Source organism: Ambystoma mexicanum, chromosome 9 (assembly GCF_040938575.1).
Source record: "Ambystoma mexicanum isolate Mex_15411 chromosome 9, UKY_AmexF1_1, whole genome shotgun sequence".
Classification (NCBI taxonomy): domain Eukaryota; kingdom Metazoa; phylum Chordata; class Amphibia; order Caudata; family Ambystomatidae; genus Ambystoma; species Ambystoma mexicanum.
This window is the reverse complement of record NC_090931.1, coordinates 1,303,322,900-1,303,345,469: the sequence shown is the minus strand read 5'-3', so window position 1 is coordinate 1,303,345,469 and position 22,570 is coordinate 1,303,322,900. Positions and strand designations below refer to the sequence as shown.

Sequence of the window (22,570 nt, the reverse complement as noted above, 5' to 3'; positions counted from 1 at the left end):
TTTGCAAAGCACAAAGGTATTTACTGTGCAATGTTTGAAAACCTCATCTCCTCTGTTGTAATTTGAATTATTCTCATAAGAGACTGTTACAAAGTTGTGCCAAAACATTAAAATGCATTAAACTGTTTATATGGTGGGGGCGTGGCTTGCTGCCATGGAGTTGGTCGGCTCCAAGGGCAGCTCCCGCCGCATCCTGCATGATCCAAGAATTTCTTACGCCTAATTATCATAATTTGCCCTGATAACAGAAAGAACAGAGCATGAATCAGACAGCAGCGTTCAGCCGAAGGAAAGGAGAGCGGAGCTGCTGTTAGTAGCTTGGGGCGAGGATGGAGAAGTAGCGATGTGGCTGGCCTCTGAATTCTAAGATGGCGACCGGAACGAGGTGCAGACTGGCAGACAAGAGGTCAGGACACTGAAAGGAGCCCAAGTAACCAGGGCGGGGGAGCAGGGAAGATTGCGGGAACCGCGTCTGCCTAGAGCGGGACACCCAAAGAGAAGAAGTGAAGCCCACGAACCAGTGTGCTGGGACCCGGGGAGCAGCGAGGTGAGGCACAGAGTAGGCAACAAAAATGAGGGACGAGGCGGTCCCCCTCCCACAGAGCTTGCTCCCCGACGCCAGCAGGAATAAACACACTCACACACCAGGGCAGCATGGTGTGTAACTGGGAACATTGAGGTTGGGGCCCCGGACACGAGTCCCTGGCAGAGGAGGGCAGCCAGCACTGTCAAGCCAAACAGCCTGCTGGGACCACAGAGCCCGACCTCGCCCTCAGGCACGTGGCTGCCTCCACTGGGCGGACGGGAGTCTCCCGTCTGCAGTCAGGAAGGCTCTGCCCACTGGGGGAAATAGCGGGGACGAGAACAGCCAAGGTGGCCCTCAGGAGGAAGAGGAGCCCAGCTCAAGAACACTGGAGCCTCTGGCTCCTTAAAGCCCAACCAGAAGCAGACGCAGGGCAAGCGGAAAGCAGCAGGGAAGAGGAAGATCGAAAACTACAGACACCAAGCGCCTGAACATTTCTACCAAAAATGTATTCAAAAAACAAAAAAGTAGAAAGCCTGCGACAGTTTCAGCCAAGATAGCCATCAGGAGCCCTGCAAAAGCCAAAGTAGTGGAGGCGAAAGTGGCCGAGAAGAGACACCAAGGAATCTGCTCACCTTCCTGGCAGTGAAGCTGAGGGAGCCCTGCAGTGCTCTGCCCTTCAGGACACCGTGGACTGTGTAGGCAGTATGTTTACACGGGAAAACAATTAAGAGACCTGGGCCGAGCGGTGCCACGGGGGAAGCAACCCATAATCCCCATGGTCCTGAGGGGCCAGAGGGAAACTTTTGCAGGCAACCACCAAATAACGGCCTAGCCTCTGCATTCTTGAGGACAAGGTCTGGCAGCAGGCCTGTAGTTAGATGGTGCGAGACCATTGTAGCAGCGCGAGGCTAAAGGCCATCTGGGCGTGAGACGATAACAGCCCTTGGAACACTGCAGCTGCCCCCACCATGGAACGACATACTGGTAGCCAGCACAACTTGATAGCCTCAAACAGTATTTGTTGGACTACACTTCCAACTTGGGGGTGCGCTGGGGTGGAGTTATCCGCGGCCAACTGCCGGCTGGTTGAGCAGACTGGATGCCTCCCAAGCAAGACAAAAAGCAGAAAAACCAATGCTGGATAGCTTCACCAGGACCCCACAAAAGGCCCCAGGGAAAAGCATGGAACTTGCGCAAGTGAAAGGGGGAGACACCATGGAACTACATAACCAAGTTATGCAGGCGATTGGGGAGATACATCGAGACAGTGCAAACGGACGTTGGCCTACTAAGCCAGAATGTACAGGGCTTGGCAGAGCACACTAACACTCTGGAGACCCAAGTAAAAGAAAATGTGTGAATGCTCCGGGAGACGCAAGCAGATATCCACATCCTGCAGCAGAAGGTCAGCTTGCTTGAAAACAGGGTCAAAGAAGCAGAGGGTCGAGCCCGGAGGAATAACATACTTATAAGTAGGCCTGCCGGAAGGCGAGGAAGGCACAGATCATACAGCATACATTGAAAATCTGCTACTTCCGGGAAATTGGGCACGGTAATCTGACACAGGACTTCACGATGGAGAGGGCACACCGGGCACTAACAAGGCATCCTCCCTCGGGCACCCGACAGACCGATCATCACTAAGGTCCTAAATTACAAGGACAGATGAGATACTGGCGTACTCCAGACAGGGGGGGTGAACGGAGGAGAGCTTCATCGGAGCTGGCAGTTTACCTGGATTACACGTTCCAGGTGCAGAAGAGCCGGGCACAATTCTCGGCAGCCAAAGCCAGGCTTCGGAGGGTCGGTATGAAATACATGCTAATCAACCTTGCACGACTTAAGGTCATACACAAAAACAAGTCTTGGTTCTTTGATGGCCCGGAGGAAGCGCTGGCATGGATGGACAGAGAGAAGATAGACCTTGGCGGTGAAGGCGACGCAGACAGGACCGGCACCTCATGGAGCTGCAGAGAAAGCCCAACACAACCCGTGTCTAAGAACACCTAAAGAACCTTTGACTGGACATGCAGTTTTGCTGGGTGCTTGGACGGATCAACAATCCTATGAGCATCTCCAGATAAACTGATCTTTGTGGGGGGTGGGGGAACAGTTTTCCTCTGTGTGGGTCTGGGTTGCTTACATGTCTATTGCATGCCGGGGATTAACACCGGTCAAGGTTGTACAACACAGGACAAGAGACCGAAAACACGGCTGCTACTGCCACACCCTTCTAGTTTTTCTTTTTGGAGGGCACCCGTTTATGGTGCCCACGGGCTGTGCACTAGCCCCAGGTATGGTTACCAGGGGCAAGTGCGAGAAGCGGACACGCTTGAGCGAAAGTAATGACGCTAGGCAATTGTTTTCTTGGGGGGGAAGAGGGGTTGGGACCTTGCCAACATTTTTGCACAATAGGAATAGTAGCATTGTAAGTTGGACTGGATCACTGTACGAAGGACAGGGAGAAACCTCAACTGCACTGGAAGTAAGCGTAGATGGACTGTTGGGAAGTGACATGAGTAAATGGCTGGAACTATAAATGTACTCAGATTGAACACTACGGGGTTAAATGCTTATGTGAATAGAGTGTGTGCTTATCTCATAAGGTGTAAGGTGGACATAGCCTTCTTGCAGGAAACTCACTTTATGGCAGAAGAAAAAAGCATAGTTAGCAAATAAATGGAGGGGCGAGTATTTGTGTCTCTGTATTCTGCTTACGCCTGCAGCGTTCGGATAGCACCCATGGTACCCTTTAAGGTTACCCAAATTAACAAATTAAAAATCGATAACAAGGAAAGAATGGTGATGGTACAGGGACATCGGGATATTTGCTTGGTTAGTACGTATGCCCCCAATTATGCTGCGGCCACATTCTTTCGGTCACTATACCACCGGCTGGGCCCCTATAGGGATGGTAACATCATATGGGGGGTGATTTGAATTGCACGTTAAACCCCGCCTTAAGACAGGTCAGACACCAAATACATTAAATCTGCTCCGCCAGCCAGGACATTACAGACGCTTCTAGACTCTGCTTTAGTGGATGCTTGGAGAATGCACATCCGGATACTAGACATTATTCGCACTACTCGGCACCACATAGAGTGCACACACAAAGATTCTTTTTTTGTGAGACAAGAGATGGCGCACCTCATCACATCTGCACAGTATAAAGGAAGGGTCCTATCGGGCCATGCCCCGCTCAGTTTGCAATTGCAAGTTGTACCCCCGAAAGCCCTGATCCCTACATGGAAACTGGAAACTTGGGTGAATCCCTGAACGATTCCCATTCCGGGATTGCTTGAGGAATAGCATAGTAGACTAGGTAGTAGACCACCCCCACCCCCTCCAACACTATCTGAAATGTCATCAGGCCTAGTACGGTAGTCGCCTGTCTGTTTCCCATTTCCTTCCCATTTGTTTCTTTGTACTATCTGAAATGTCGCTAGGCCGAGTAGGATAGCCATTTTCACATTCTTGTTGTTCATGGCCTGTAAGAAGGTTTGTATTTTCCCTTGTTACCTCCCTTGTCGTGAAGCATTTTGAAACACATTGTGTATAGGTGCTATATAAATAAATCATATCAGATCATGTCTCGCAATGTGAGGAGTGTATCCAATATGGGAACCTTTTGGGAAGAGCTAAAGGTGGTAACTAGGGGAGGAGCTATTGCTGGGTCATGTAGTGCTCAAGCAACCATCAATAAAGAACTGTCCTTGGCGGAGGAACGGCTGAGGAAACTGGAGCAGTCCCACGCACAGCTACCAGGCAAGAAGGCTGGGGTCAGAGCTTAAACAAACATGCATGGAGTGCTGGGAGAGGCTGGGTAGGCATAACTACGCAAATTACATTGGAGAGGCAGCAAAAGAGGGGGGAGGGATAAACCTGGCCATCTGTTAGCATGGCTATATGAAAAGGAGGAGAAACAGGGCCCTATCCACATGATACGCATGAGTAATGGCGATTTATGTTATACTCAAGCTGAAGTTAACAACGCCTTTCAAGAGTTTTACAAAAACCTCTACCGGAAAAAAGGTCCACCCCCCACCCTGACAACAGATGCTCACCTTGAAGAGGTGTTAGGGGAGATCAGGCTCCCTAGGCTCAGCCAGGAAGCAAGAGACAGCCGGGAGGAACCGCTCACCCTGGAAGACAATGTACGATCACAGCATTACCGACAGGGAAAAACTCCTGGATCAGACGGACTGCATAGCAAATTCTATAAAGAACATGTTCAGGAGTTGGCCTTGCACTTGCTCAATGTCTCCACAGAATCTTATGAGGCAGGCGTCTTTCCCCTCAGTTTGAGGGAATCTATCAATATACCACTTCGTAAGCTTCTTAAGCCCCATAAGATCCCAACAGAATGCAGCTCATATAGGCCCCTCTCGATGCTAAATCAGGACAATAAAATACTGAAGTCAATACTAGCAAACAAACTGAAAAAAGTGATAGCCAGTCTGGTCCGGGTGTACCAGAGTGTGCATGTGCCAGACCGTAGCATGACATAGAACCCGAGAAGGCTACACCGTGTGATAGATAGCACGGCATCACGGGACGTGCCATAGCTACGTTGGATGCAGTGAAAGACATCGACTCAGTGAGATGGAACTCGCTCTGGGCAAATCTGCGTAGGTTTGGCTTGGGCAGTTGTATATTAGTTGAGTCCAGCTGGTGTATACAAGACCAATGGCAAAACAGGTCATTGTGTTTCTGAGGCATGGGAGCTGGAAAAAGGAATGAGGCAGGGCTGCCCGTTATCCCTGTTGCTATACATACTTGCCATGGAACCAATATCACAGTATTTAAGGGCGGAATACATCGAGGCAGGCATAGAAATAGATGTGACCAGGCATCCAATATTGTATGCCAACGACACTTTAATATACATCCAGAATCCCGAAGACAACCTAGAGCCGATACTGGAGGCCCTGGCATTGTTCGCGGAATTATCAGGCATCAGGAACAGTATAGACAAATCAGCCCTATTCCCGTTGGCGGGACTGCACAGGATGGTACAAATGGAGCTGCCGGTTCTCGCCCTGCAGTGGAATACATCCACGTTTAGATACCTGGGGGTCAATATATACCACAACCCAGCGAAGGAACATATACACAATACGTTGCAGGCACTAGAGAGCATGTTATGTTATGTTATAGGACTTGTATAGCGCCAACGCCCTAAGGCGTCCAGGCTCAATGAAGTTCTGAGCCAAGTTGCCCCTTTCGCTGATGGGAAGGGCGTCCCTGCTGAAAATGGTGGTACTACCTAGACTCTTGCACTTCTTTGTAAATGTCCCGTTCGATATACCCCCAAAAAATGTTAACGACACTGGACAGCATTTGCAGTGGCTTTTTTGTGGGCAAATGGGAGGAACAGGATAGCGCTGTAACGCTCACCTGATTCACGTAGAGGCGCCGGTCTTGACTGGGCGTATACCGTATCTTCAAAGGTGATGTGTAACACACGGCTGGCTCTTTGGGCTGGACCTCTGTGCACTGTATGTCTGACTCGAAGGGTAAGATGTCTGCAGATAGAAAATATGGGATTAAGGAACTGGGTTATTGAATGTCTCTCTTCTTCCCTTTCTCTTCTCCTGTAGAACCCCAAAGGTTAACGCTCTCACCTTAGGTAAGTGAACGCCGTGCTCTCCATCTGCCTCGGGGCAGGGTGCTGTAACCAGTTTCTTCACTGGATAAGGGGAGCAGGCCTCTTGACTTCAGAGGACTGCTGTCCGTCGTTTACTGCACGAACGGTAAGTTTCGAGTAATTCTAATGTCTTTAAAGTCTTTAGTAATGATGTTTCTTGTTTTGCAGGGTTCCGGCGATGGCGGATGACGGGCTGAAGTGAGTTGAAGATGGAGCCCGTGTGATGAATAGAAGCGCCTGGAAGCACTAAGTAAGCGCTTGTTGCCTGCTTCACGATGCGCTCCAACTGTCTTTTTATTTTGCAGGTACAAGTTCGGAGCGGCTGCAGGGTGCCGGAATACCCACTGGGTTAGATGTGGAAAGGAGTAATGGTACGTGAGTATTAAAGTTCCCCAATGTCTTTAAACGCACCTTGTTTTGTCTTTCAGATGCCGGAATGCAGTGTGAAGACCTCCGGAGCGCACGAAGAGTAGGTAAGCTTTTGTCTTTCAGATGCCGGAATGCAGCGCGAGGCGTTAGTGACAGCCGATGGACCAGGTAAGTGAAGAGCTGTCACTGAAGACCGTAATGCTAACCTGTTCTTTCTTGTCTTTATAGGTGTTGCTGAAGACTGGATTCAGGATGGTAAGCCTTTTTCCTTAGGCCCAGGATCAGATGCAGAAGACACGATGAGCGTTCTGCTGCAGAGGATGCAGAATAACGCAAAGCAAGATTCATCCATCGGGTGTGGTTTAAATAGCCTCCTGTAGTGCTTAGGTGTCTCCTTCCACAGCCACGCCTAGGTAAGAAAAGAGTTCCTTCTTTCCAGAAGAGTTCCAGTGTTCTGAATCTAGGGAGTGGCACCTGCCCCACCCAACAGGAAAAGTAGTTCCAAACAGAAGAGGATCAGAGGCTCAACTGGCAGGCAAGTAAGCAGCATGGTCTGCTGCAGGTAAGTCCACCCAAGCATTATGAGCCTGGCGCTTCCAGCGCTGGGTCTGGGCATATTTATGAGCCTGGTGCCACTGGCGCCAGGACTGGGTCCAAAAGGTCCCAATTGGGACTGGTTGGCACTCGGAACCTGGGTTATGGATCTGCTTCCAAGGGAGTTGGGAAAACCCTGACCTTTTGGAAGCAGAGATCATGACAGTACCCCCCCTCAAGGCCCCTCCCAAACCGGGCTTCTCCGGGGGTTTTGGCTTGTCAGGAAATGTTCGGTGAAATCTTTTGATTAGGCGAGGAGCGTGGACATATTCAGCAGGTTCCCAGGATCTCTCTTGGGGGCCGTAGCCTTTCCAGTCAATTAGGTAAAATAGTTTAGATTTGGAGATATTGGAGTCCAGAATGCTTTTGACTTCAAACTCGAGTTCTCCATCAACTAGGATAGGTTTTGGAGATTTAGTTAGTCGGGTTTGAGGTTGCACGGGTTTTAATAGAGAGACGTGGAAGACCGGATGTATCTTCATGTGCGGGGGCAAGTCCAACTTGACCGCTACTGGGTTTGCTATGGTAGTGATGGAATAGGGACCAAGGTATCTTGGGTTGAATGTGCGTGGCCCTTTTAGAGGTAGATATTTGGTGGATAACCAGACTTGATCCCCTACTTGATATTGAGGGGCTTCCTTCCGATGTTGATCTGCTCCTTTCTTGTATTGTTCTTTAGCCCTTTGAAGGTGAGAAACAGCTTCCTTAAAGGCTTGGGTGATTGTAGAATGCAGGTAGTCTACTGCTGGTGTTTCAAGATCTTGGAGGGGGATCAACTCCGAGGTTCGAGGGTGACTGCCGTACAAAAGAAAAAACAGGGTTTTCCCAGTTCCCGAATGGACAGAGTTATTGTAGGCATATTCGGCTATCCAAAGGATGTCTTTCCAAGTTTTTTCAGTTTGTTGCAGCATGCAGCGTAAATACTGTTCCAGAGTTTGATTGGTCCTCTCGGTTTGTCCGTCGGTCTGAGGGTGGTGACTGGTCGATAGTCTCACATCAATTTGAGCCGACCGACAGCAACTTCGCCAAAAATGAGAAATAAATTGACTACCTCGATCTGAAATTAGAACCGAAGGAAAACCGTGCAGTCGGACGATGTTTTCGAGAAATTCTCGGGCCAGAGTTGCTGCTGTTGGCAAGCCCTTGAGCGGAATGAAATGCGCCATCTTGGAGAATAAGTCCACGATTACTAGAATCGTATTGTATCCGGAGCATGGAGGTAGATCGGTGATGAAGTCCATCGAAACCGTATGTCCAGGGCAAGGTGGGATGTCAATAGGGCGTAAGAGGCCTGCTGGTCTTTCCTTTTGACTCTTGTTTTGGGCGCATACTCCACAGGACATTATAAAGTCTCTGATATCTTTTTTCCAAGACGGCCACCAGAAGTAGCGCTTGATCTTTTCTGAGGTCTTGGCCATACCGGGATGTCCTTCCATTAAAGAATCGTGATAACAAGAGATTACTTTTTTCTGTAAATCTGTGCTGGGTAGGTATAATCGTTCTTGGAAATACAATAAGTTGTCCTTTACTGCAAAGTCCTTTCCCTGCAGATGCCAATTCTGTATGTCTGCTGGAGTTACAAGTTGCCTGGCTTTATCCTTAACTTCCTCTATGGATTCTGTGGCAATTACACCCAGAATTCTTTGTTCGGGAATGATTGTTACAGGTTTAGGGTTGATCAAGTGTTCTTCCACTCCCATCCGAGAAAGGGCATCAGCTTTACCGTTCTTTGTACCAGGTCGATAGGTAATTATGAAGTCAAACTCGGCAAAGAATAATGCCCAACGGAGTTGTCTAGAGATTGGGCTTTTGCGGTTTTCAAATATTGCAGGTTTCGGTGATCCGTAATCACAGTAACGGTGTGTCGGGCCCCCAGCAGATAATGCCGCCAAGCCTTAAAGGCAGACTTGATAGCCAGAAGTTCCTTGTCAGTAATCGTGTAATTGATTTCAGGAGGCAAGAATTTGCGGGACCAAAATGCCACGGGATGCAACTGATTGGTTACCGGGTCCTTTTGTGATAGAACTGCCCCCATGGCAAGGCTTGAAGCATCAGTTTCCACGATGTAGGGGAGTTCGGGGCGAGGGTGTTTTAAGATTGGTGCAGAGATAAATTTAGTCTTCAAATCCTGGAAAGCTTGTTCCGCCTCGGTAGACCATTCAAAACGTTTGTTTTTCTTTAACAAGGCAGTGATGGGCTGGACTATTCGAGAGAATTCGGGGATAAACCTGCGGTAAAAGTTAGCGAAGCCTAACATGCTTTGCACACCTTTTACGGAGGATGGTGATGGCCATTTGAGAACTGCATCGACCTTCTTTGAATCCATACGCACTCCGCCAGGTGATAATATGAATCCCAAGAATTCAACTTCAGTCACGTTGAAAACACATTTTTCCAACTTAGCGAAAAGTTTGTGTTGACACAATCTTTCGAGGACCATTTTCACGTGTTTTCGATGTTCAGATTCCGATGAAGAATAAACGAGGATGTCGTCAATGTAAACAACACACACATCTATGAGCTCTCTGAGGACATCGTTCATAAAATATTGAAAGGCGGCCGGGGCATTGCAAAGTCCGAAGGGCATGACCTGATATTCAAATAGCCCATACTTGGTGCAGAAGGCCGTCTTCCATTCATCGCCCTCTTTTACTCGTACCAAGTGGTAAGCTCCCCTAAGATCCAGCTTTGTATATATGCATGCTTTTCTGACTTGGTCCAGGAGTTCAGGGATCAAAGGTAACGGATATCTATTCTTAACAGTGATCTGGTTCAGGGAGCGATAATCTATACAAGTTCTAAGGTCTCCTTCCTTTTTTGGAACGAAGAACAAAGCTGAAGAAGCAGGGGACTTGGAAGGGCGAATAAACCCATTTGCCAGGTATTGATCCAGGTATTGTCGAAGGTGAAGGTTCTCAGGCTCGGCGAGGGCATAAATTCTACTACAAGGAGGAGTAGATCCAGGTATCAGGTCTATCTGGCAGTCATAAGACCTATGAGGAGGTAGAGAGTTAGCCTGATCCTTCCAGAAAACATCTTGGTATTCTAGGTATTCGGGAGGTAACTGGGGAGTCTCTGAAGAAATTGCTGCCAGTGCAACACCAGGTGGAGGGTGACAAGTAGAGACACATTCTGGAAACTGGACCGTTCTTGCTCGCCAATCGATCAGAGGATTGCGTTTCTCTAACCAAGGCATTCCTAGAATAATCTGAAACTGAGGGGCCTTGATCACATCGAACACGATCTTCTCATGGTGTCCATCTTGACTTACTAGCGTCACCTCTTGAGTGGTATGCGTTACTGGCCCGGAGGCTATCTCCGTACCATCCACCGTAGTAATGACGTCCTTTAAAGCCTTGGGACAAAGAGTTAGATTCATCCTCAAAACCATTTCATGATCCACATAATTGCCGATGGCACCGCTGTCGACGTAAGCTTCAATTGCATGTAATCGATCCGGATTATCAGGGCTAATGAGGACCATAGGTATCACGAAATGCGAGGTCACGGAACTGGTTTTCACGCTCGGCAAGAGGACCTCTATTCTTGTCGGGCGAGGTCGTTTCCCTGCTCAGAGTTTGTAACTTTGGTAACTGCAGCTCCTACTGCCTTCTTGGCAGGTTTCACCGGACAGTCTCGAAGAAAGTGCCCTGAGTTTCCGCAATAGAGGCATAATTGCAACTGTTTTCTCCTTTCCCGCTCCTTTTGTGTTAGAGGACCTTTCAGACCCCCCTATTTGCATGGGTTCCCCGGAGTCTACTCCTTTGGAAGGAGTTGGCGGTTTGGAAAATACTCTAGCATCAAACTTGGAACGATCGGCCTTCCTGTTCTGCAGTCTGTGATCTATTTGAACGACTAAGTCTATATAGTCCGAACAATCTTGTGGGGGATTCACTACTTGGGCTAACACATCTTTGAGCTCTCCACATAGACCTCTATAAAACAGCGTAATCCTTTTGTCCTCAGGCCATTGAGTTTCCACTATCAGTCTGTTGAAAGACGCAATATAAGCCAAAAGGTCTTGATTACCTTGTCGCAACGAAAGAAGCTCATTGTCCAAGGCCTGCCCCTGTGAATGTCTTGCGAACAGTTTTTCCATACTGAGCTGAAAAGCCTGAAAATCATGGAGGACCGGATCATCTTGATTTACTAGAGGGATCGACCAGTCTGCCGCATTGCCACTAAGGTACGAAAGCACGAAAGCTACTTTAGCTTGATCAGTTGGAAAGGCTGCTGGCCGGCATAAGAAATGCAACCGGCACTGATTGATAAATACTGCAAACCTCTTTGGGTCACCAGAAAATCGTTCGGGCGGAGCCAGAGGTACATTCCCAGGTAGGTTGATCTGCACTGGATTCATAGAGGATGTAGCAGGAAGATTTCCCCCAGATGCGGGTAACGGGGTCTGTCCGGCTTGTGACTGTAGCAATTGTCTAGCGAGATCATCTGTTCGCTCCTTGGAAATAATCAGTTCCTTCTTTGAGCGTTCGTTTCCTGACGGGCTGCATGCACTTCTGCCCTTAGTTCCCCAAGTAACTGGGCTAGCTGGTCGGTATCCGAGGTTTCCATAGTGCCTGGACGGGAGTTTTGTGGTAGGCTTTGCGTTCTGTAACGCTCACCCGATTCCCGTAGAGGCGCCGGTCTTGACTGGGCGTATACCGTATCTTCAAAGGTGATGTGTAACACACGGCTGGCTCTTTGGGCTGGACCTCTGTGCACTGTATGTCTGACTCGAAGGGTAAGATGTCTGCAGATAGAAAATATGGGATTAAGCAACTGGGTTATTGAATGTCTCTCTCTTCTTCCCTTTCTCTTCTCCTGTAGAACCCCAAAGGTTAACGCTCTCACCTTAGGTAAGTGAACGCCGTGCTCTCCATCTGCCTCGGGGCAGGGTGCTGTAACCAGTTTCTTCACTGGATAAGGGGAGCAGGCCTCTTGACTTCAGAGGACTGCTGTCCGTCGTTTACTGCACGAACGGTAAGTTTCGAGTAATTCTGTCTTTAAAGTCTTTAGTAATGATGTTTCTTGTTTTGCAGGGTTCCGGCGATGGCGGATGACGGGCTGAAGTGAGTTGAAGATGGAGCCCGTGTGATGAATAGAAGCGCCTGGAAGCACGTAAGTAAGCGCTTGTTGCCTGCTTCACGATGCGCTCTAACTGTCTTTTTATTTTGCAGGTACACGTTCGGAGCGGCTGCAGGGTGCCGGAATACCCACTGGGTTAGATGTGGAAAGGAGTAATGGCACGTGAGTATTAAAGTTCCCCAATGTCTTTAAACGCACCTTGTTTTGTCTTTCAGATGCCGGAATGCAGTGTGAAGACCTCTGGAGCGCACGAAGAGTAGGTAAGCCTTTGTCTTTCAGATGCCGGAATGCAGCACGAGGCGTTGGTGACAGCCGATGGACCAGGTAAGTGAAGAGCTGTCACTGAAGACCGTAATGCTAACCTGTTTCTTGTCTTTATAGGTGTTGCTGAAGACTGGATTCAGGATGGTAAGCCTTTTTCCTTAGGCCCAGGATCAGATGCAGAAGACACTATGAGCGTTCTGCTGCAGAGGATGCAGAATAACGCAAAGCAAGATTCATCCATCGGGTGTGGTTTAAATAGCCTCCTGTAGTGCTTAGGTGTCTCCTTCCACAGCCACGCCTAGGTAAGAAAAGAGTTCCTGCTTTCCAGAAGAGTTCCAGTGTTCTGAATCTAGGGAGTGGCTCCTGCCCCACCCAACAGGAAAAGTAGTTCCAAACAGAAGAGGATCAGAGGCTCAACTGGCAGGCAAGTAAGCAGCATGGTCTGCTGCAGTTAAGTCCACCCAAGCATTACGAGCCCGGTGCTTCCAGCGCTGGGACTGGGCATATTTATGAGCCTGGTGCCACTGGCGCCAGGACTGGGTCCAAAAGGTCCCAATTGGGACTGGTTGGCACTCGGAACCTGGGTTATGGATCTGCTTCCAAGGGAGTTGGGAAAACCCTGACCTTTTGGAAGCAGAGATCATGACAAGCGCTTACTAAACTGCACATGCCGTACGAGAAAGGAGGCATTAGAACTCCACATTTTGAACTATATTACATAGCGGGACAGGTGCAGTTTGTGATGGACTGGCTCGCAGTTGACCCAACCCGAGATACATTAATGTTTCAGCCCGTCGGAGCCCGATACTACCTGAAGGAACTGCTGTGGGTTAGAAATCCCAGTGAAGGCCAATGGTCACACCTGGTGTCGTTGGGGGTATGCATGTGGGAGAGGGCACTGTCAATGATGGGACTTAATGACCCGTTCTCAGTGTAGATTCCCCTAGTTTCTGTTGTAGCACCCACAGCACAGAGGAGAATGGGAATACGGGCAAACTGGGAACCCCATGGGGTGGCTACTGTGGGGGAATTATTGCACGATGCCTCTTTCATACCCTTTGCTGAGTTGGTGGAACAAACAGGGTTGCATATAGGTCAATATGTAATGCGTGGTGCGATTAAATGGAGACTGTACGTAGGTGGCCTGCTCACAGCGAGCTACAAGAGGACCATTCCATAGTGGACACGATGTATGACATACCTGAGGGAGGGCACACTATATCACACACATACAATTTCTACTGTCTAGTCAGCCCTCCCTCCCCATTAGCGATAAAGGGCAAATGGGAGGAAGATTGGGGGAACCCTTCACAGGGGCAGATTGGAATAAGATACTAGGATACCATAAGAAAGTGTCACAGAACTCGACACTGCAGCTTATACAGCTACTAATATCTCACAGAGCATATATGACGCAGCAGAGGATGTCCAAGTTCCCAGGAGCGGGGGGCGCAGGTGTGCCCCAGGTGCAAAGAGGCAGAGGTGGTCAGGCAATACTGGTGGGAGGTGGAGGGCAGATTGGGCAGAGGTGGAGTGCAGCTAGACATTGCTTCTCCAAAACCATGCTTGCTGGGCCGCTTCCCGTGCCACAAAAAAAGCAAAATATATCAGTAAAATGAAGGACTTCGCGTGTATACTAGCTAAACGCAAGATTGCCATGGCGTGGAAATCCCCCAAGGGACCAGATGTAGAAGAAGGGTGGCAAAAACTGAAGAAATAGGCATTGGCTGAAACCGCGTTATGGAGGGGGGTGACCTGGCTGAATCTACAACGGGAGTTACTGGATGGAATGTTTTAGTACAGACTTTGTTCACTCAGGAGACTTTGCTCCCTTGGAAGGCAATCCTGGTAATATTCAATACTTTACCATCTTTCAGTTGCACAAACATTTCCTTTTGCCTATAAAGTTATTGCCTTGGATTGCACATTCCTAATTTGCACTGACCATTGCTTCCCCACGCTCCCTCAGGACCTTATGCCCACTTCCAACCATCTATCAAAAGTAGAAGATGGTAAAGTTGTCAACCTCGACATCCAGGCTGTGCATGCTTGCCTTAAGAAGCTCATGCACATGCCAAGGCCAGAAAACCTTCTTAGAGAGCTGAAATCCTGTTTCAGGTGGGGAGCAAAACAAAAAGATGGCTGGAAGGATTTGAATTAATCTTAACCTGTAATTGCTCTAGGCAACCCTCCAGACCATTGTTCTTCGCCTGCCAAGCCATTACAAAAGGGAAAAGACCATATGCAAATCAGGCTTGGTCCCATCCCAAAAGGGGCCATCCAGACCCAAACTGCTTGGTCACATCCCTTCTGCACGAGACCACAAACTTCCCCAAACATAGTACCCATGTCTGGGTATACCCGTCTCACTTCCAGCATTACCCCTCCAGGGACAAACCTATAATGACTTCGCCATCATGCCAACATTTGCCCATATACAAATGTACAATGTACTACATAGGCATAGCAGAAAAACATCTACTCACCAAGGTGAATGGAAGTCTATGTACATATGGTTAATAGATTAGTGTGTAAACCATAACTTGCACAGGTCAACATTATAAAAAAGGTCTTCAGTTGAGAATATGGGCTTTTTTTAAGTTCTGGCGACATAAAGGGCATTCTGAGATGGCGACATTAAAATCTCCAAATGCACTGACATTTCACAAAGTGTACTTAAATAATGATGATACACCTAGTTCATACCTTTCATTGCTGAAAAACATTTATAAGTTGGAGCTTGCACAGTTTACACCAAGCATTCATATATAACAGGTTTCTGTCCACCGCTACAAAATGTCATTTTGTTACTATCGTCTGCTTAATGTAATAGTGCTCAAAAGCTTTTATGTACTGCCCTGAACCACACATACCATACCCTTTACTTACCTCTAGATGCATGTCCAGGGCACACAACAGCTCTTGCATAGTCTCATCAGCTGGTATACTGCCTCCTCACAAATGGGATCTCTCTGCACATAGGATTCAATGGTAATTGTACTTTTACCCTTGAATCCAATGGCGGGAAGATGTCCACATCTGTGGGACGGAAAGAGTGCTGATCATAACATGGGTCTGAACAGCGTGTGCAGGTAAACTCAGAAATTACAGAAGGAATTTGGCCAGGCTAAAATATGCAAGTGCAACACCGATAGAGGCATACAATAGAATACACTTTATTCAATTAATATACATGTGTGCATTGAGGCCATAGCAGTCGCAGAGGGGCAATTTATATGTGCAAATTAACAAGACATACCATATCCTATGGTTACAACAAGGGTAGCCAATGCCTTGCTTGGCATAAGCAACTATGCTATAAAAAACAAACTGTCAACTGCAACAGTCAGAATTTTCCAAATTTAACTAGTGCGGAGAGTGAAATTAAAAAGCAAGCATTTCAACACGCTTGTTCTGATAACACTTACTGGTTCGCAGACAGCAGGAGTAGCTGGACGTTGAGGGGACAGAGCTGGTGTAGAAGATGGCAAACGATAATTAAAAAGTGGAACACCCTGAGAACCTACAAAATAATAAGTAAATAGATGAGCACTGGAAAACAGACTGTTTATCCTCCATGTTCTACAGTCGGGTCAACCATTCTGTTTAATACACTAAATGAACATTAGAAGAAAATGATACGAAAGTAACAGCTACCTGTATGGGCTATCAACTAGACCTCGTCACACCTTTGCCCACCTTCCAAATAAATTACCCTGTACCAGCCATTCAGAAATAATGCATACCAACCACGTAATCCCAAAAACAGGCTACTACAACAAACAGAGTAAAAATGCCCGCTTTCACCCACACAGCTCCACAAATATGTTCCGATCAGTGCTACCAGCATCTGTGTGCGCTACTGTAACTTCTTGATCTAAAGACGTCACTTCGTAGGAATAGAAAGCATAAAAAACAAAGTTACACTACCCACTGCTTATGTTGGTAAAACAAAGCCGATTGTTCTAGAAGCTGCGTGGGGAGATTAGCTGGCTAATGGGACATCTCCAGGTTCACATGATATGGACAAATAAGAAGGTATTTTCCCAGCTAGGTGAGGAATCAGCTCTCGAAATACATATTTCATACCCTATTGGTAGGTTTTAAAAACAATAAGAGCAATTTCATCAATAGTTCTACTATCATAGCAAATTACAGGATCTGGATTATCTTTAGTGTTTTACTTTGCACTGAAGGACAGCCTACACTCGTGTTTGCCACATCAAGGAGTTTCTGAAGGCTGTGAAATTGATAAAAAACTTGGAAACGTGTGTGTTAGGCCATTTACATCATTTTTTGTACTTGTCATTAAACAGACTCCCTTTGCCAAACCAATGAGTTGTCATTATTGATTTGGTGCTAGAGTACTAATCTGCATCCCCATCCATCTCACGGGTGCTGCTACTCATCTTAAAGTGCTATTGGGTAACCCCCAACTTTATGGGCCGGGCGGGGTCCTAGTGCACACTAGTATATACCCTACTCCTTTCTATCCACCCAAAATTCAGTTAATCAGGGTTTGCGTGATCATTGCAATGGGAAATCTTAACTGGGTGCCATCTACCCAAAAAGTAAAATTGCTCCCATTCAGTTGTGCTTTATGTTATAGTGGAAGGTCAACTAAGTGTATTCTATCATTTTACAGTGTAATTATCACCCCACTGGTGATTTCTGCATAATATTAAACTTGTGTGATTTCATTTGGATTTTCAAAATAAGTACACATTGTATTACCACCCACCGGCCTGGTTCATGGTCCTTTGTGGCCTGGGGTATTTGTAAAAGGGGTTGTGAGACTGGTTGGGTGCCATCTCAATCTGAATTCTTAGAAAAACAAATTCCGAAGCTGAAGAGAACGTATATCTAAGATGAGGAATACGTGGGAGGCCACAATCCATTCGAAAAGGAAAATCACTATTGATATGAACTTGATATGATATAATATAAATGGCCTGGCATTTACAACGCGCCCATACAGTGTTTCAAGGCACGACATGGCGAGGGAGGGGGAACCGAGGGAAGACAGACAACGATCTTACTAGGTCAGGTGACATTGAGATTGCGCAAGTGCATGGGAAGAGGGGAAAAGGAAAAATGCGAGGGGGAGGGGAAGTGCAGTAGAAAGGATAACAGTAAATAAATAAAAACAAATAAGAACAATAAGTGCGGCCAGCTGGTGGAAGGTGCAAGGGTAAGTACAGACATCAGGTGTCAAGTACTGGTAGGGGGCTGTTGCATTGGGATACAGAAACAGAACCAAGTGCAAGGGTTGCCAGGGGGGCAGTGCAGGTGAGCAACTGGCGGGGAGGGGACTTGGGCCTGAGAACAGAGGGTAGCCAGGTGACCAGTGCAGAGTAAGTTTCAGACAGGAGTTCAGGAGGGGAGAAAGTAGAAGCAAAGAGGAAGGTCTTGAGGTGCGCCAGGAACCGGAGATGGTTCTCCTCAGTTTTTAGAGAGGCTGTTCCAGAGGGAGGCCCCAGCCGAAGAAAGATCTACCACCAACTCGTTGCTTGGAGAAGCGAGGGACCCTGAGGGAGTTGGAGGCGAATGAGCGAAGAGCTCGAGAAGGAAGATATTTAGGAAGAGAGTTATTGAAGGTATTGAGTCCCCAGAAGGCCTTGTGGACAATGCAGAGAGTTTTCAACGTAATCCTCGCAGCCACTGGGAGCCAGTGCAGGAGAGATACGATCCCTGGGCTTGAGGACAAGGACAAGTCTCGCAGTCCTCTTTTGGATGAGTTGCAGAGGGCGGAGAGTAGAGGCAGGCAGATTTAGAAAGAGGCTGTTGCAGTAGTCCAGCCTAGAGAGAACCAGAGCTCTGGAGACAGTGAGCTACTGGGGGGAAGGAGAGGAAAGGTAGAACACATCTGAGGAGGTGCAGCTGCTAGTATGACTTCTTAGAGATGCCAGAGATGTGAGGAGAGAAGGAGAGTGTGGAGTCGAAGATGACGGCAAGGTTTTTAGCCTCACAGGTCGGAGCAGGAAGAGGGCCAATAGAGGCCAGCCAGAGAGCTAAAGGAAAGGAGGGAGGGGGTGTGCCGATGAGGAGAATCTCAGTCAGTTACTGGCATTAAGGCCGAGATCATTAGCAGCACACCACTCGTGGATAGCATACAGACAGTCGGAGATGAGAGAATGAGAATAAGTGGCTGAAGGGAGCCTGAAAATGAGCCGATTGTCATCCGCATAGCACTGAAGGTTGGGGCAGAGAATGGCAATGCGGTGGGAAACAAGCGCCAGGTAATAGCCAGGGTTAGACCCCTGGGGAACACCACAGGTAGAGCTGAAGAGAGGAAGGACCCAAGTTGGACCTGGGAGGGTCAATCATAGATGAAAGAAGTCAGCTGATCGGTGATACCCAGGTTATCATGGAGACAGATGAGCAGGATGGCATGGTTGACAATGTCAAAGGCAGAAGAGAGCTCAAGTAAGATGATGACACAGGAGGCGTTGGAATCAAGGTTGGAGAGCAGGTCTTCACAGATGTTCAGGAGAGCAGTTTCCGTGCTTCTGGCAGTCTGAAGCCAGACTGATGGTCATGAAGACAACCAACAGATTCAGTGTGAAGATTAAGCTGGGAGATGGCCAGGAGTTTGCCCAGGAAAGGAGTGATGGAGATTGGGCAGTAGTTAGCCGGGCAGGACAGATCGGCAGAGGGTTTAGTAAGAAGTGGGTGAAAAAGGGAGTACTTCAGAGGTTAAGCGAAGACTCCAGTGGCAAAGGAGTGGTTGCAGGAGTCGGCCAGAGCAGGAGCCAGAGTGACAATGCAGTCCTTGATGGTTTTAAAGGAACAGGGGTGAACCTGTTTTGACAAGGCTTTCATAGATCAGACTTGCCTGGGAGAACAGGGGAAGAGGTGGCCGAAGAAGATCCACAGGAAGAGCAGGGAGGAGGGGGAAGAGGACAGGATGTCCCGAGTTTTAGAGATGAAGTGAGAAGCCAGAGCAATGCAGAGGGCCTGGGAGGGGACAGGAGAGGTAAAGACGCAGCAGGATTGGCCAGTTCCTTGCAGAGTTTTTGGCAGAGTTGTTAGATGCGGCAGAGACGCGGGCTTGGATGTGAGCTCTCTTCTTGGTGCGGACAGAGAGCCGGTTTTGCCTTTGGGAGCAGACGTCGTGCCAGTTTGTCAGAGGATGTATCGGAAGCACGCCATTTCCTCTCAGCCACCCTGCACTTGTGTTTGAGGGTGACAAGGTCAGAGTTGTACCTGGAGTTGCACTTGGCTTTGAGCTTCAAGCAGATCTTCATGACGGGGGCAAGAACATCAAGAGTATCAGATATAGCAGAGTGGAGCATGGAAAGGGCTGTGTCAGAGTGTGAGTCAGCCAAAGGGGGAGGGTGAGAAAGCAGCCACGAAAGCCTCAACTGACACGCGCTTCATGGGTCGGATAAATGAGAAGGTGGGTGGCGGTGCTCGAGGTGGCTTGGCCTGAGGGGTAGAGGGTGAGCTGGGAGGAAAGGAGAAAGTGATCACTCCAGGAGAGAGGAGTGGTGAGAGGGATAGAAAGGGGAAGGTCTGAAGAGATCAGAACATCCAGAGTGTGCCCTGCAGAGTGAGTCGGGCCAGAAGGGAGAATAGAGAGTGAGAGCGAGTTACAGAGGTCGCGAAAGAGTCCAGAGGAAGGACAGGAAGCATTCAGGTGGATGTTAAAGTCTCCAAGAAGGAGGAGTTGAGTGGTCGAGACCAGGAGGGAAAAGGAGAGGTCCGCACAGAGAGGAAGGAGGAGATCTGACCAGGTGGCCGACAGATGGTAGCCACAGTGATGGCATGGCCAGGAGAGAGAGAGAGAGAGAGAGCAAGAGATCCTGCAGACGAGCCATTTGAAAGAGTAGGCCTGGATGGATCTGGGCGCAGAGGGGATCTTGTAGCCATCGGGGAGGAGAGTGTCAAAGTTTGTGACCGAGCTGGCCGTGAACCATGTCTCAGTGCGACCAAGGATATCAAGGTCAAGTTCTTCCAGGAGACGGCAGACGTCAGGAGTGCTTAGCAGAGCGAGAGATGAGTGTGGCAATATGGAGAAGGTTGTCTTCCAGGGAGGGGTACAAATCCGAGGTACGCCCTGCAGAGGTGTAGAAGAAGCCCGAGGGGGGGGGCAGAAGCGGAAGGAGGAGAGGGCAAGGTAGCCAAGGAGGAGACAGCATGGGGAGGCAAGGAAGCCATGGGGGAGGAGAGGGGACAGCGGGAGAGGAAAGGAAATTGATGAGGCGCGGGAAGAGTCTCAAAGAGGAGAAGGCTGGCCCGAGGGCCTTGGACCAAGACGGTACCATTCAGGTAGACATTAATGATGACCTTAGGAGTGGAAGGAGGGCAGTGGGGCCTCCCACCATTAATGGGAGAGGAAGAGAAAGGAGAAAGCACAGAGACCAGATGAAGCGTCCACAAGTCTGGAGAGGGAACGACAGAGGATGTTGGGGAGGGTTTGCCTGGAGGCGGCACTGGTAAACCTATCAGCGATAGGGAGGCCTGGGTTGGAGACCAGGATAAACTTCTTACTACCGGATTTAGTGAGGAGAGTAGGATAGTCGATGGAGAAGCAGTTAGAAAGGATAGGAGAGACAAAGAGCACCATATAGTAGGTAGGGAGAGGAGAGAAGAGGAAGGGTGTGGGAGGAGGGGGGTAGAAACACTAGAGACGGACACAAGCAGAAGAGACGGGACAATGGTAGACAAATTGGACAAGCCGACAGGAGCTTAGACAGTAGTAGAAAAGTTTGGTAGGTGAACGCTTTGCTAGGAGGCAAAAACCTCAGGACGGTACTACTACAGAATGCAAGTGGTATATATCTGGTTGTTTATTGAACTAAAGTAACGTATTAATGCATTTGCAAAGAGACGGATTTAGTGCAACAGCATAAGTAATAGCCTCCCAAAGGCAATTTTCCTTGTCTGGGATTAACCTTGCCCAGGTTCCTGGTGGGGTTGCTCGGGCATCCCTTGTGAGTTAGGGTGCTTTTGTGGAAAGCCCACCCATCCCTGTCATTTCTCCCCAAACACAGAAAATCCTACCACAGGTGATGGTTACTTTCTGCATCTGCCACTCCCTCTAGCCCACTAACAGTCCCCACCCCCAACCTGTCTTTTTCAAACCCACATGCAGCAAGTCCAACATTACTGGCACAAGGGCAATTTACAAGATCGCTTACTTTACACTTCCGTACAGGGTTTCTGTGTTGCAGAGCATTTGCTAATCTATTCTGAAATCCGATTGCATGAGTAATAGGTTTTTGCCTATGCGCCCGGAAATGTTTAACAAAGCAACCTAGCAGAAAAAGGCACCAAAGGGCATCCACTGGCCCCTTACATCAACAGGGTGAAGCAATGGTGGAACAAAGTCAGAGACAGAGGTATGGCTGGAGAAAAGGAGCGGTCTGCTACTTTCCACAAGCAAACAAGATTCACAGAGTCAAGGGGCAGTCTTAAAAGGTGCAATTAGATAAAAAAAAAACCTGTGTTCTCTCATCACAACATCTGTTGACATGAAGAACACAAAGGCCCTCTCTACGCCTGGAGGGACTTTGTTCATTGACTTACTAACCATCAACGTGCCAGTCTGTAAATGCTAGTACTTGGACTGTAAACAGAAAACACATATTACTATACTCTATTGAAAATAATGAAGGCTTTATGAGACGCAGGACCAAGATGAACCAGTAAATTGAGGGACAACACCTGCCCCTTGGAGTCACCAATGACCTCAAAGCTATGCTGTTGCTGCCTAAAAATGGCAGTTGATAAGAAAAAGAAAGATGTATAACATACCATGATCAGAAATAAGACCGTATGACTTTGCAGGAATTCCGCTGCTGGTAGCCTGTACTATTTGGCCTTTCATCAAGGACATCTGTGTCTGCACTTGCTCACACAGCCCTGTAGGCATCACAGGTGAGTGTTGAATGTTGGGCATATGGACTTGCTGAGCATGTGGATTCTGTTCAGCTGGGGAAGTATCTCGCAGTTTGTTGACAGTCTCTGTATTTCCAGGGATAGCTTTCCCACCTAATGAGGAAACTGGAAGAAAAAGCAATTACAGCCTATTTAATTTGTTCACATTTTACATTGACAGTGAAATAAATATTGAAAGAATA

The 22,570-nt window shown here is 48.2% G+C and overlaps 1 protein-coding gene across 1 annotated transcript in view; it reads right to left on the bottom strand.

Annotated features, from left to right (window-relative positions):
* CCDC14 (coiled-coil domain containing 14) overlaps positions 1-22,570 on the bottom strand; it is a 384,504-nt gene that overhangs the window by 271,092 nt on the left and 90,842 nt on the right. The window contains exons 6-7 of the mRNA XM_069616670.1: positions 22,245-22,493; positions 15,914-16,008 (exon numbers count right to left, since the gene is read on the bottom strand). Of these exons, the coding sequence (XP_069472771.1) occupies positions 15,914-16,008; positions 22,245-22,493 (344 nt within the window). The remainder of the gene's footprint in view (positions 1-15,913; positions 16,009-22,244; positions 22,494-22,570) is intronic.